Source organism: Crotalus tigris, unplaced genomic scaffold (genome assembly GCF_016545835.1).
Source record: "Crotalus tigris isolate CLP2741 ecotype Arizona unplaced genomic scaffold, ASM1654583v1 scf7180000024361.1375286210:1436186, whole genome shotgun sequence".
NCBI classification, from domain to species: domain Eukaryota; kingdom Metazoa; phylum Chordata; class Lepidosauria; order Squamata; family Viperidae; genus Crotalus; species Crotalus tigris.
Window position 1 is genome coordinate 762,468 of NW_024100529.1, and position 16,014 is coordinate 778,481.

The 16,014-nt window shown below is 45.1% G+C and overlaps 1 protein-coding gene across 1 annotated transcript in view; it reads right to left on the reverse strand.

Annotated features, from left to right (window-relative positions):
• Positions 1 to 16,014, reverse strand: part of LOC120300879 (intestinal-type alkaline phosphatase-like) — a 30,622-nt gene extending 14,608 nt beyond the window's left edge. The window contains exons 1-2 of the mRNA XM_039327410.1: positions 15,858 to 16,014; positions 1,814 to 1,930 (exon numbers count right to left, since the gene is read on the reverse strand). Of these exons, the coding sequence (XP_039183344.1) occupies positions 1,814 to 1,930; positions 15,858 to 15,921 (181 nt within the window). The 5' untranslated portion in view covers positions 15,922 to 16,014. The remainder of the gene's footprint in view (positions 1 to 1,813; positions 1,931 to 15,857) is intronic.

Consider the following 16,014-nt stretch of genomic DNA (forward strand, 5'->3'; position numbering starts at 1 on the left):
TGCTCTTCTCAGCACTACTATACTACCTATACGTCAGCCCAAGTGCATTCAAGGTTTTCATCCTTGACTTTTTTATATATAATGCATTTTTTGTAGATTGCGCAACTCCGTCTTCTCTTTTGTTAGATCGGTTTGTTTGGAACAAGTTAAATCCTTCAACAGTGTGTTCCGGTCATGGGTTTTATCCCACCAGGTTTCGTATCTGCCCTCGTGTAGTAGCACTTCAAGTTCTCCCCGTTTGTTCCTCATACTTTGAACATTCGTGTCTAGGCACCCAAGCTCTGGAACTTGAAGGACTAGTACATGAGAGCAAGTAGGGTACGATTGACGTTGCTGAAAGGTGGAGGGATGACACCCAAAGCTGGAATGGACTGATTGATGGAAGGATGTCAACTGCTCAAAAGAAAACATTTAAAGAACTTTTAGAATACTTGCCAAGATTTAAAAAAAGATGTTCAAATTCAAGATATAAAAAAGATGTTCAAATTCTAGAAGGTGCAGAGAAGAGCAACAAAGATGATCAGGGGACTGGAGGCTAAAATATATAAGGAGCGGTTGCTGGAATTGGGCATGTCTAGTTTAATGAAGAGAAGGACGAGGCGGGACATGATAGCCGTGTTCCAATATCTCAGGGGCTGCCACAAAGAAGAGGGAATCAAGCTATTTTCCAAAGAACCTGAAGGCAGGACAAGAAGCAACGGATGGAAGCTAATCAAGTAGAGAAGCAACCTAGAACTAGTGAGAACAATTAATTAACCAGTGGAACAACCTGCTGTGAATGCTCCAACATGGAAGTTTTTCAGAAGAGACTGGACAGCGATTTGTCTGAAATGGTCTAGGGCAGGAGTAGGCAACCTTGGCTCTTTTATGACTTGCGGACTTCAACTCCCAGAATTCCTGAGCCAGCCATGCTGAGGGGAAAGGGAGAGGTTTCCAAGCTGAGCCGTGCTGGCTCAGGAATTCTGGGAGTTGAAGTCCACGAGTCATAAAAGAGCCCTGATCTAGGGTTTCCTGCCTGAGTAGGGGTTTGGACTAGAAGACCTCCAAGGTCCCCTCCAACTTTATTATTATTATTTTGGATCATCGCACAGTCAGCCAGATGTTCAGACTGGATTTGGCATTTTGTCTACCTATCGAGTCCTTACCCAGGACCTGGGATAGGCAGATGTGGATGTTTGATGGTATTACAGATATCGTCGCAGGATGGAAGCAGTTCCTAGTAAGTCCGCCTTTTGCAATTGACTAATAGCGAATTTGTCAATGCCAATGGTGTTCAAGTGGTGCTCCAGTTGTTTTTGGATTGCACCCAAGGAGCCTATTACTATTGGTACTACCCTTGCTTGCTTTTGCCACAGTCTTTCTATTTCTATTTGTAGGTCTTTGTATTTTGTTATCTTCTCCAGTTCTTTCTCATCTATTCTGCTGTCTCCAGGCACTGCCACATCCACTATCCAGACTTTTTTGTCTTTCTTATCGACAATTGTTAAGTCTGGGGTGTTATGTTGCAGGTGCTTTATTATTATTATTATTATTCACAATATTTAATTCGATTTTTTCACCGTTAATAAAGCATAATCTGTGGATTAAAAATATAAGCAAATGCAGAGATATTCTCTCTTGCAAAGCTGAAACCGTCACTTTGGGTTGGGAAAATCCTGAGTGAGGAAGCGGCATTTCCAAAGCCACTGGAAGGAGAAAATCAAATGCTACAATAGTTCCATATAAAAAAAGAGAGGGAAAGAACAAGAAAGAGTGTAATAAAGTCAGCAGCCTCTCCAGCCTGGTTAGGCTTCACCCTGATGTAACTACTCACCGTCTCCAAGGAAGAGGATGAGGTTCTTGGCCTGATAGTTGCGGTATTGTAACCGGCTGGCTTTCCGAATGGCTTTATCGGCCAGTTCATTCCAGAACGACGGTTTCTCTTCTTCCACTGGGAAAACAGGAGAGAGAACGGGATTAGGGCCAACACCGAGTTGTTCAAATGTTGCAGCTCGCCGATCTTTAGAATTGATGCTGTAGATCTGTGTTTCCTCAAAAACTTTAAGATGGGAAGACTACAACTCCCAGAATTCCTCAGCTCACATTTGGGTCCTTCAACTCCCAGAAGTCCCCAGCTCACATTTGTGACCTTTAACTCCCAGAAGTCCCCAGCTCATGTTTGTGGCCTTCAACTCCCAGAAGTCCCTAGCTCACGTTTGTGGCCTTCAACTCCCAGAATTCCTCAGCTCACATTTGGGGCCTTCAATTCCCAGAAGTCCCCAGCTCATATATGGGACCTTCAACTCCCAGAAGTCCCCACCTCACCTTTGTGGACTTCAAGTCCCAGAATTCCTCAGCTCACATTTGGGGCCTTCAACTCCCAGAAGTCCCCAGCTCACGTTTGTGGCCTTCAACTCCCAGAAGTCCCAGCTCACATTTGTGGCCATCTCCCAGAAGTCCCTAGCTCACGTTTGTGGCCTTCAACTCCCAGAATTCCTCAGCTCACATTTGGGGCCTTCAATTCCCAGAAGTCCCCAGCTCACCTTTCTGGACTTCAAGTCCCAGAATTCCTCAGCTCACATTTGGGGCCTTCAACTCCCAGAAGTCCCTAGCTCATGTTTGTGGCCTTCAACTCCCAGAAGTCCCTAGCTCACGTTTGTGGCCTTCAACTCCCAGAATTCCTCAGCTCACATTTGGGGCCTTCAACTCCCAGAATTCCCCATCTCACATTTGTGGACTTCAGCTCCCAGAATTCCCCATCTCACATTTGTGGACTTCAACTCCCAGAATTCCTCAGCTCACATTTGTGGACTTCAACTCCCAGAATTCCCCATCTCACATTTGTGGACTTCAACTCCCAGAATTCCTCAGCTCATATTTGTGGACTTCAACTCCCAGAATATCCGGGAGAGGTTGGGGAATTCTGGGAGTCAAAGTCCACCCATCTTAAAGTTCTCCAGGTTGAGAAGCTACTGCTGTAGACAGGCAGTCCTCAACTTACAACAGTTCATTTAGTGACCGTTCAAAGTTACAACAGCACTGAAAAAAGTGAGTTATGGCCGTTTTTCACACTGACGACCGTTGCAGCATCCCCACACTCACGTGATCAGAATCCAGATGCTTGGCAACTGACTCACATTTAGAACGGTTGGAGCGTCCACCGGGGTCACGTGATCCCCTTTTGCGAGCCCAAATTTCCGTTGCTAAGCGAGGTCATCGTTAAATTGTTAAGAGTTTTGCCCCATTTTACAATTTTTCTTGCCACCGTTGTTAAGTGCTTAAGTTAGTAACACCGTCGTTAAGTGAATCTGGCTTCCCTATTAGCTTTGTTTGTCAGAAAGTCGCAAAAGGGGATCGCGTGATCCCGGGACACTGCAACCGTCATAAATGTGCGTCAGTTGTCAAACGTCTGAATTTGGATCACATGACCATAGGGGTGATGCCAACGGTCGTAAGTGTGAAGAACTTAAGTCATAAGCCACTTTTTTCCAGTGCCATTGTAACTTCGAACAGCCACTAAGCGAAATGTCGTAAGTCGAGGACTACCCTGTATTTCTTTATTCAACTTAAAGACCGTTCATCTCACTCCCAGCGTGACTTTGTCTTCCATTCTGTAAAGTGGGCACAGCATCGATTTGACTGGACCAAAGTGTTGGGGTTAATAATAATAATAAAGTTGGAAGGTATCTTGGAGGTCATCTAGTCCAACCCCCTGCTCAGGCAGGAAACCCTATACCATTTCAGACAAAGGGCTGTCCAGTCTCTTCTTAAAAACTTCCAGTGCTTGAGCATTCACTGCTTCTGGAGGCAAGCTGTTCCACTGATTAATTGTTCCCACTGTCAGGAAATTTCTCCTTTGTTCTTGGTTGCTTCTCTCCTTGATCAGTTTCCACCCTTGTCCTGCCTTCAGATGCCTTGGAAAATAGCTTGACTCCCTCTTCTTTGGGGCAGCCCCTGAGATATTGGAATACTGCTATCATGTCCCCCCTCGTCCTTCTCTTCATTAATCTAGACATACCCAATTCCAGCAGCCTTTCCTTATATGCTTTAGCCTCCAGTCCCCTGATCATCTTTGTTGCTCTTCTCTGCACTCTTTCCAGAGTCTCAACATCTTTTTTACATCGTGGTGACCAAAACTGGATGCAGGATTCCAAGTATGGCCTTACCAAGGCGTTGTAAAGTGGTATTAAGACTTCACGTGATCTTGATTATATCCCTCTGTTAATGCAGCCTAGCACTGTGTTGGTTTGTGAGTTTTTCTATTGAAATCCTCCATCGGAAGCCGCTCAAAATTAAGTGTAATTCTTTATTTGCAACTGTTCTCCTGTGCCCTCAACTCTCCCCCCCCCCATCGTGAGGATCAGCGTATTGCCAGAAAAAAAAAAAACATCGCACAATCCTCAGGCATTGCCAACCTGTGATCTAAATTCACAACCTCTTAGATCTGCCCTTATTATATTTACACACTGCCTTAATGAGCACCAGCTCCCAGGGTGTTTATACGCAATTAAAAGGAAAGACACATTAAAACCCCGACAAAGCAAAATGTAGTAAAATAAACCAAGAAAAGGTGGCTTTTTTTTTTAATAGGACCTTTGTTCTCGCTGTTGATTTTAATTATTCTGAGATGGGCGACTCTACCAATCTAAATTAACAAATTAACAAACAGAGACATAAATTACTGGGAATTTCGGCTGCTGGCACTTGGCTATCACTTGCTGTTGACCTTCAGTAGCCGGTTTGGGGTTGACACACATTTCGTCATAAAAACGGAACATAGGAGAAGAATGTATGAGAATAGAGGAATGCCTTAGAATAGAATAGAGCTGGAAGGGACCTTGGAGGTCTTCTAGTCCAGCCCCCCACTCAAGCAGGAGAACCTATACCATTTCAGACAAATGGCTGTCCAATCTCTTCTTAAAAACTTCCAGTGATGGAGCGCCCACGATTTTTGGAAGCAAAGCTGTTCCACTGGCTGATTGTCCTCACTGTCAGGAAGTTTCTCCTTAATTCCAGGTTGCTTCTTTCTTTGATCAGTTTCCAACCATTGTTTCTCGTCCTTCCCTCTGGTGCTTTGCTGAATAAAGTGACCCCCTCGTCTTTGTGGCAGCCCCTCAGATACTGGAACACTGCTATCATGTCTCCCCTATTTCTTCTTTTCTTTAGACTAGCCAAACCCAAGTACTCCAGCCGTTCTTCGTATGTTTTGGTCTCCAGGCCTTGGATCATCTTAGTGGCTCTTCTCTGAATTTTTTCCAAACTCTCAACATCTTTTTGGTGACATGGTGACCAAAATTGGCTGCAGTATTCCAGGTGGGGCCTTACTAGGGTTTTACAAAGAGGTACTAATACTTCACATGATCTTGACTCTCTGCCTCTGTTTATACAACCCAGAATTGTATTAGCTTTTCTGGCTGCTGCTGCACAACGGCTGGCTCATAGTCTAGCGATCGTCCACTAGGACTCCACAGTTTGGTCCCTCTCACAGTGACAGTTTTTGCTACCGGGTACAACTTCTGCAATGAGACGTGTAGAAAACGGAAGTGGGGAAGGTACTGGTGAGAACAAGGACAGAGTAGAACAGGGAAGTGGCTTGATAACCAGGACAACAGGAAAAGAATAAGGAACTAACCCAGCGGTGAGTTCCAGGAAGAGGGAGCTGGCCTGGAGATCAGTTCCGGGAAGAGGGAAGTAGCAAACGGAAACGTTGCAGAAAGTCATACAATGATGGTTTTAACCAGAAAAGGGGAATGGGGTGGCTATTGGGTAACACCAGAATGTCAGGGGTGGGCCCAGTGCTCAGGTATAAAGCCTGCCTCAAAGATAGGAGTGTTGCCACCTGCCCACAGCCGTCACACTTTATGACGGCTGTCCATGTGGTCCTTATTGCGATACGTTGTTGAAACGTAAAGTGCTGATTTTGTATGTTAAATTGAAATAAACCTCTGGATCCTAAAGTGAGAATTTCGTTGGGTGTTGCCTCTTGTTCCTCTTTAACCAGTTTTTCCCCTGACAGTTTTGGTGCGTTAGCCGGGATTCGAACCCAGGACGCAACAATGGGAATCTTGAAGATACCACTACGCCAGCGGCAAATATTCATTGGTGAAAGAGCTTATTTTTTTTTTTTTGCATGTTTTTATTTACTTCAGTACTGCACTTTGGCCTGGAGATCAAGGATGCCTGTTGGTTGGGATCTGGGGTGTCCAGGAGGAGGTCAAAAAAGTCAAAATGGCCACTTCACTAATACAGTTGAAAACCTGCCCTCTCAAGGCTCCCATCTTGACCTCCCCCCGTAAAAAAAATCAAGCAGAGTTTCAATTGCATTATTTCAACCACCACCCCACATTTTCGACATAGCCTATGGATACCCCAACTAGTAATATTTCCATTTTACAGATGGGAACACTAAGGCAGTGAATTGGTGTCTGCTGGACTGATCCTTCCTTTTGCTACTCGATCCCAGTAATTGTGGGAATCGGAAGCATGAGGGGTGTCCCCAGCCATGGATCAGCTCCCCCAAAATCTAACACTGAAGCTTCACCCGATCATTTTTGTGGCATCATTTAGCCTAGCTTTGTCTCTCGCACACTGTTTTTCAAACCTGGCAATTTTAAGAAATGAGGATTTCCTCAGCCAGACTGGGGAATTCTGGGAGTTGAAATGCACACGTCTTAAAGGGAATTCTGGGAGTTGAAATACACACGTTTTAAAGGAAATTCTGGGAGTTGAAGTCTACATGTCTTAAAGAGAATTCTGTGAGTTGAAATACACACATCTTAAAGGGAATTCTGGGGGTTGAAATACACACGTCTTAAAGGAATTCTGGGAGTTGAAGTCCACACCTCTTAAAGGAAATTCTGAGAAAGTCCACAGGTTTTAAAGTTGCCAAGTTTGAAAAAAAAAAACAGCTCCAGAGGATGCTGGACTACATGTCCCATTTTCCTCCATCAGCAGCTGAGCATTATAATTCCACAAAAAAAGCCCAGTGGGGATCAGTTCTTTAATTTGGATCCATACAAAGAAGTGGGGAGAAAAACAGTTTGCAATATTTTTATTATGTTTTTTGCTTGTACTTTAGAATTTATACCTTCAGCTTCAAGGCATTTGCGAAGCCTGGAAACTTTTTCTTGGCTCTTGCTTGCAAAGTAAGCAAATGTCAAGATTAGAGTAGCCTGACTGTTTATTTTACAACTTAACCCCATCAGGCAGAATTAATGAGTCATCAATTGCATGGTTTATATTTGATAAAATGTCAGCTCCCTGCCCTGATAAGACAAATATTCAAATATTCACACTGTGGGAAAACAGGAAGAGGACAGCGAAAAACACAAAGTGAAAATCCTTCAGACTTTTATCCCTGTGCTGGGGGGGGGGGTGTCTCCAACTTTAAGTCTTGTGGACTTCAATTCCCAGAATCCCCCAGCCAGCATGTCAAATTACAAATCTGTAATTACAAATTGCAAACTGTTTTTCCTCTCCCATTCTTCTTACATGTTCAAATTCAGACATGATGCCCTTCTGGCTTTCCTTGTGGATGCTCAGCTACTAATGGGGGAAGATGGGACATGTAGTCCAGTACATTTGGGAGGCATCCTCTGGAACTGTCTTTTTCAAACTTGGCAACTTTAAAACCTGTGGACTTTCTCTCCCAGAATTCCCTTTAAGATGTGCGGACTTCAATTCCCGGAATGCTTTATCGAATGTGTAGACTTCAATTCCCAGAATTCCCTTTAAGATGTGTGGACTTCAACTGCCAGAATTCTTTATCAGATGGGTAGACTTCAACTGCCAGAATTTCCTTTATGAGGTATGGACTTCAACTCCCAGAATTCCCCTTAAAACCTGTGGATGTCAACTCCCAGAATTCCCTTTAAGATATGCAGACTTCAACTGCCACAATTCTTTATCGCAGGGGTCTTCAAACGTGGCTATGACTTGTGGACTTCGAATGAGGAATTCTGGGAGTCAAAGTCCACAAGTCATAAATGTTCCAAGTTTGAAGACCCCTGCTTTATTGGATGTGTAGACTTCAATTCCCAGAATTCCCTTTTAAGATGTGCGACTGTCAACTTCCAGCAAGACGGCTGAGGAATTCTGGGAGTTGAAGTCCACAAGTCTTAAAGCAGCTAAGTTTGGAGACTTCTGCTCTACGCTCAAAGAGAGAAACGGGCGATCCTGTCCAAAAAACGATAACATCCAAATGTTGTTAGCTGAGGTTACAAAACAAATAAACCATCAGCATTTATAGTATACCACAAGCCAATATACGAATTTAATTATTAGTATTTATACTTTTAAGTTTTATTTAACCTGTGACTCTTGTGCGCGGCGCACTCTCTCCAAACAATTCTCCTTGCGCGGAGCGCATGCGTCTCATAATGGCGTCTCGCCGCGCTGTACCGAGCCTTGACGAATCGTCATGTCAAATACAAATACGTCACCTCACACGCCACGGATCGGCTCGGCATCGATCGAATACGGAGATTTACAGATTAGTCTTCAAATGTCGAAAAGGAGGACATGTAGGAGGACACTTTTCAAGAGAGGACAGAACTTACAAAAGAAGGACTGTCCTCCCTAAAGGAGGATGGTTGGTCACCTTATATATTTCCCCAAAAGGAAAAATGGAGAAAAAAAATCTTAACCAAGGCAGAAAGCAGCCCCAGTCTCCCTGCCATAGGAAGACAGCTTCAAAGTAAGAAAGCTGAAGAGCTTTTCATACGTGATTCAACTTAGTGAAGCAAGCAAACGAGGGTTCTGCTTTATTCATATTTGATTTTTTTTAGCAAGTGAGACCTCAGTGGCGGGGAAGCCTTTAGGTCAGTGGTTCTCAACCTTTTTAATGCCGCAACCCCCAACCGGTCATAAGTCGAGGACTACTCAACTGGTGCAGCACCGTTTGCAGAATGGGACTTTAGGTGGGCTCAGCAGGGCAGAGACAGCCTGGACAATTCCTATTGGCTTTTGAAAGCCAATCGAATTAGACTCTATTCAAGAGAGGCTATTCTATTGGCTTTCAAAAGCCAATAGAATAAAAGGGAGTAGCACAGCTAAGGAAAAGGGGGAAAAAAATGGCGGACTGCGTTGTTTGGCGACCCCCGTGAAATGGTCGTTCGACCCCAAATGGGATCCCGACCCACAGGTTGAGAACCACTGGTTTAGGTTTTCTAATCCATTCCGAAAGGCTGGGCCAATCTATCCATGAACAAAATCTCTCTTTTACCTGTTGTGGAAGAATCCAGAGAAAGAAGCATTTGGGGAAATATTAAAAAGGCAGAATATATTTCCTCAAAGGATCTTAAAGGCAGAAACCACCCCCCACCCCCCCCAAGGCTCTCTGCCCCAAACAGAAACCAGATCTGCAGAAATGCAGATGTGATAATCTTGTCAGAAAGACTGGAGTCAGAAAGCTGGGATGAGAGAGAATCAACAATCCCTCACACCAAAAAATCCAACAGTCCTCAGCCACAGCCCCAGGGAAGCAGGATATGACCTTTTGGGACATAATAGGATTAACTCATCGCCACCAGAATACCAGAAAGGCCCACTCAGACTCAGGCCAAAGTTCATGCCCCAGGAACAATTCCAAACAAAAGCCCAAGAAGGTATAAAAACCCACTCCCTACTACAAGTGGTCAGTTTTCTTTCCAGAGCCATCTTTCTGTCTGGCTCTCCTCTTCTTTCTAAAGCAGTCTCCATTTGGTTTATTCCCGGCTTGGACTGGACCTTGATGAAGATTTTTCTTTCAACACTGTCAACCCAGTTTTTGACACCCCTCCTACTGGACATAGAATAAGTTGTCATTTTAGCATCTTTATAGAACTAAACTCCGTTTTGCCTTCCACCATCCCCAAATACTTGCTTCTTCCCCGCCGCTGAGGTCTCACCTGCTAAAAAAATCAAATATAAATAAAGCAGAACCCTCGTTTGCTTGCTTTGCTAAGTTGAATCACGTAATGAAATTCTTCAAAGCAATATTATTTCCTTACATTAGAGCAAACTCTTGTGGTGGGGAGAGGCTTATAGCACCCGAAATAAAATGCTAATTGTAACCACAAGACTGGATCCCCACCATGAACTAATTGCAAAGAACTTTAGCAGGCAAACTGGACTGGTATTAACCCTCTTAGTTGCAAGGGATGCTAAATGCATGCTTAACTGCAAGCTCAGGCTTGGCACTTAGTTTAAGGTCCAGGGTTTTAGGCTAACACACAAAAGGGATTAATTCAAGCAACAGGCTAAACCTGTTGCCCGAACATCAGCCTTGGCAGCCTTATTTTAGTGCATTGATGTGTCGACCGTTTGGAAGATTTAAAAGCGACAAGTCCGTTGCATAATTGACTTTAAACAGTTGGCAGATATCTATTTGTTTCCTGCAATCAGAGCAAAGAGATCACTTAGGGACTCAGCTGAGGATCTGTGCAAACACAACCACAGGTTCTCTTTGACGCTTAAAAAAACCAAATTCTCTCTTTTTTTCTCTCTCTCCTTTCAATGTGATTGAAGGAACTCCTCTACAGCAAAGGTCTCCAATCTGTGGGCCACAGACCACTACCAGGATGTGGCCTCTCGGCCATCGGGCTGCATGATTGGCTGGCCAGCGCATGTGTCTGTGGATGTGCACTCCCTCCCCCCCCACTCGTGCTAGCGCCACCATGAGCATCGAACGGGCACTAGCGGCCCCGTTTGTGACGCGTGGGTGCTAATGGCCTTGTTTGTGTCACAGAGGGACTAGTGGCCCTGTTTATGTCCCATGTGTCATGGTTCCAATAGATGAAACTCTTTAAAAGAACTTCATTGTTTACCTTAAAGAATCCTTTATTCCAGAAATAAAGCATTTGCACTACATAATTAAAGCCAAAAACTGAAACCCCCCCCCCACAAAGTAGCAAAGCACAATTCCCTCCTCCAATTAACAGTCATAAATCAATTCCCCAATTAGCTTGCTGGCTTTCTCCCCAGCCCGCCCGCAATAACCTTGATTCTCACAGTTGAGTTATTATTGTTATGACTAACTGGACTCTCACCCACATCCCCCCCTCCCAGCATCATCTAATTCTAACTCAGTGGTTCTCAACCTTTTTAATGCCGTGACCCCCAACCGGTGGTAAGTCGAGTATTACTCAACCGGTCGTAAGTCGAGGACTACTCAACTGGTGCAGCACCATTTGCAGAATGGGACTTTTGGCAGGCTCAGCAGGGCAGAGACAGCCTGGACAATTCCTATTGGCTTTTGAAAGCCAATAGAATACAAGGGAGTAGCACAGCTAAGGAAAAGGGGAAAAAAATGTCGGACTGCGTTGTTTGGCGACCCCCGTGAAATGGTCGTTCGATCCCAAATGGGGTCCCAACCCACAGGTTGAGAACCACTGTTCTAACTCTAAAAGTGAAAGAGAAAAGATAGCTACATTTCCATCTGTTGTCAAAGCAAGAACATCCAATGTTAGCAGCGTTGACACCGTGGCCGCTAACGCCTCCCTTAGCATCGTGCAGGCGCTAGTGGCCCACTTGGCGTGAGCACGCTCACAGCCCCATTTGCATGTGCGCATGCACATGTAAAGGTGCCTGCCCCTCCCTTTCCCTCCGGGCCACCAACCCAAAAAGATTTGGGGACCTCTGCTTTACAAGAATGGGGCTCGGAAACTAAATTTGAACCCAGGAAAGTTTACTTTTTTATTTTATTATTATTTTTTGCAAAGGAGCAGCAGGGCTGAGCAATCACTCACTGGGGAAATTTAACATCTTGGTTGGTATCATCTCTGGCGGAACTTCGGAGAAGGCAAAACTTTTATAATAATAAAATAATAATAGTAAAATTGGAAGGGACCTTGGAGGTCATCTAGTCCAACCCCCTGCTCAGGCAGGAAACCCTACACCATTTCAGACAAATGGCTGTCCAGTCTCTTCTTAAAAACTTCCAGTGTTGGAGCATTCACCACTTCTGGAGGCAGGTAGTTCCACTGGTTAATTGTTCTCACTGTCAGGAAGTTTCTCCTTAGTTCTACGTTGCTTCTCTCCTTGCTCAGTTTCCATCTGTTGCTTCTTGTCCTGCCTTCAGGGGCTTTGGAGAAGAGCTTGACTCCCTCTTCTTTGGGGCAGCCCCTGAGATACTGGAAGACTGCTATCCTGTCCCTCCTCGTCCTTCTCTTCGTTAAACTAGACATACCCAGTTCCAGCAACCGTTCTGTCATGGTTCCAACTAATGAAACACTTCAAAGAACTTCCAGGCATGTTTATCCTAAAGCAGTGGTGGCGAACCTATGGCATGGGTGCCAGAGGCAGCACTCAGAGCCCTCTCTGTGGGCACACACGCCGTCGCCCCAGTCCTAGGCCTTCAGCTGGGTCTTATAAAACCTTTTTGCTTTAGGCCTCTGCCGCTGTGTGCAAAAAAAAAAAAGTTTCAATCAATCAGTCAATTTCAACCTCGTGGGGAAAAAAAGATGTTGCAAAGTTGGAATTGATTGATTGAACTTTTTAGTCCCACCCAGTCTGCCGTTACCACTGCAGCCATGCCCATCCAATGGGCCACATCTACCCAATGGGCCACACCCATCCAATGGGCCACACCCGCCCGGCACCTGGCGACGCATATGTGGGTTTTGGGTTGCAGTTTGGGCACTCGGTCTCTAAAAGGTTCGCCATCACTGTCCTAAAGTCTTTATTAACAGTGTAACAAATCGACCGCACATCATGGATGTTTATGCCAGAATCTGAATTTCTCTTGCTTGCATCTAACTTTTCTTTCTAAACCCCTCCCTTATTTTGCAGTCATAAATCAAACCTTCCAATTCGCCCACAGGCCTTTTCCCTACTCTGCTCTGCATTAACTCTAAAAATACCAGACAGTTTTGCATATTTTTGTCAAAGCAAGAATATACAGCATTTGCAGCGTTGACACATTCCTTATATGCTTTGGCCTCCAGTCCCCTAATCATCTTTGTTGCTCTTCTCTGCACTCTTTCTAGAGCAGTGGTTCTCAACCTTTTTAATGCCGCGACCCCCAACCGGTCATAAGTCGAGGAGTACTCAACTGGTGCAGCACCATTTGCAGGGCAGAGACAGCCTGGACAATTCCTATTGGCTTTTGAAAGCCAATAGAATTAGACTCTATTCAAGAGAGTCTATTCCAGTGGTTCTCAACCTGTGGGTCGGGACCCCATTTGGGGTCGAACAACCATTTCACGGGGGTTGCCAAACAAGGCTGTCCGCCATTTTTTCCTCCTTTTCTTTGGCCACGCCCCTGGCACCCAGTGATGTATAAGTGGTTGGGGGTCACCACAACATGGGGAACTGTATTATGGGGTCGCGGCATTACAAAGGTTGAGAACCACTGGTCTATTATTCTATTGGCTTTCAAAAGCCAATAGAATAAAAGGGAGTAGCACAGTTTAGGAAAAGGGGGGAAAAATGGCGGACTGCGTTGTTTGGCGACCCCCGTGAAATGGTCGTTCGACCCCAAATGGGGTCCCGACCCACAGGTTGAGAACCGCTGGTCTAGAGTCTCAACGTCTTTTTTACATCGCGGTGACCAAAACTGGATGCCGTATTCCAAGTGTGGCCTTACCAAGGCCTTGTAAAGTGGTATTAAGACTTCGCGTGGTCTTGATTCTATCCCTCTGTTGATGCAGCCTAGCACTGTGTTGGTTTTTTTGGCAGCTGCAGCACACAGCTGGCTCCTATTGAAGCGATTGTCAGATGGCCTAAAACCAACAATCCAATCAAGAGGTAGAAGAAATAGGAAAAGATCCACTCAGGAAAAGACAGGTAGCCCTTGAGTTACAACCCACAACGGAGCCCAAAAGTTACGTTGCTAAGTGAGACATTTGTGAAGAAGTTTGCCCCATTTTACGACCTTTCCTGCCACTGCCGTTAAGCGAATTGCTGCAGTTGTTAAGTTAGTGACACCGTTATTAAGTGAATCTGGCTTCCCCCATTGACTCCGCTGGTCAGAAGATCGCAGAAGGGACATTGCCACCGTCACAAGTACGAGTCAGTTGCCGTGTGTCTGGATGTGCCGTGAGCAGGGGGAGGCTGCAACGGTCGTTAGTGTGGAAAACGGGCAAAAGTCCCTTTTTTTCACTTCAAACGGTCACTAAATGAACTGTTGCTGAGTCAAAGGCTGTCTCTACAGCCCTCACTCCAGAAGACAGGCTTAAGATACAGAAGGATCTGGACAGACTTGAACACTGGGCACTAACTAACAAAATGAAATTCAATGGTGAAAAAAGCAAGGTTCTACATTTAGGCAAGAAAAACCAAATGCACAAGTACAGCATAGGTGGCACCATGCTCAATAGTAGTAACTGTGAGAGGGACCTCGGAGTCCTAGTAGACAATCACTGAAATATGAGCCAGCAGTGTGCTGCAGCTGCCCAAAAGGCCAACACAGTGCTAGGCTGCATTAACAGAGGGATAGAATCAAGATCACGTGAAGTATTAATACCACTTTACAAGGTCTTGGTAAGGCCACACTTGGAATACTGCATCCAGTTTTGGTCACCACGATGTAAAAAAGATGTTGAGACTCTAGAAAGAGTACAGAGAAGAGCAACAAAGAGGATTAGGGGACTGGAGGCTAAAACATATAAGGAACGGTTGCGAGAATTGGGTATGTCTAGTTTAACGAAGAGAAGGACAAGGGGGCACATGATAGCAGTATTCCAATATCTCAGGGGCTGCCATAAAGAAGAGGGAATTAAGCTATTTTCCAAAGCACCTGAAGGCAGGACAAGAAGCAACGGGTGGAAACTAATCAAGGAGAGAAGCAACCTAGAACTAAGGAGAAACTTCCTGACAGTGAGAACAATTAATCAGTGGAACACCCTGCCTCCAGAAGCAGTAAATGCTCCAACACTGGAAGTTTTTAAGAAGAGACTGGACAGCCATTTGTCCAAAATGGTGTAGGGTTTCCTGCCTGAGCAGGGGGTTGGACTAGATGACCTCCAAGGTCCCTTCCAACTTTACTACTACTACTATTAAATATCCGTTCCGTGAAAGCAACACAGACACAAAAACACATTAGGTATCTGCGCACAGCCTGTGTCCTATTTTTCTTAAATTTATTTTACTTATTCCATTCTAATAGCCCCCCCCCCAGTCAATCAAGTGACTCAGACTTAGAATTTTAAAGGGATCAGAGAGTTAAAACAATTAAAAAAACAAAACACAACCGCAATAAAAACACCCACGAAAGAAATATGTACAAACAGCTGTGTGGACTAAACAATCAACTAATAGTAAAGTGTGTGGGGGGGCTTAACACATCATCCTTGCAGAATTTAACAGAATATCAGAGTTGGAAGGGACCTTGGAGGTCTTCTAGTCCAACCCCCTGCTCAGGCAGGAGACCTTATACCCTTTCAGACAAAGGGCTGTCCAATTTCTTCTTTAAAGCCTCCAATGATGGAGCACCCACATCTTTTGGTGGCAAGCTGTTCCACTGGTTAATTGTCTTCACTGTTAGGAAGTTTCTCCTTAATTCCAGGTTGCTTCTTGTCCTGCCTTCAGGTGCTTTGGAAAATAGGTTGATTCCCCCCCCCTCTTCTTTGTAACAGCCCCTTAGATATTGGGGTGCTATCGTGTCACCCCCAGTTCTTCTTTTCTCTAGACATACCCAATTCCTGCAACCGTACATTGTATGTTTTAGCCTCCAGCCCCTTCACTTAGGCGTCACCTGCCTCTTTGCCCGTCTCCAGCTCGATAGGCTATAACAGGCAGCCATCCAACAGGATCAGCCTTCCCTATAAATCTGAAGGTGGCTTTCTTCAATGCAGCCCCCTTAATTAACTAGAATTCTCCATCTTTATCCCTAAAGTCCCATAAGGTACCCTCTTTGCTTGCGCCGGCCACCCCCAAGCCAGCCCAGGTCCCCAATTTACCTGGGATAACCGCAGCAGTGAATGCCAGCCCCGCCAGCCACACGACCAGCCGTGCCCGACACATGCCTGCAGGCAGCACCGAGGACTTTCTGCTAGAAAGGAAGGACCTCGCCGAGATCCGAGGCTTATAAGAAGAAACTGCAAGGAACTTTGGCCA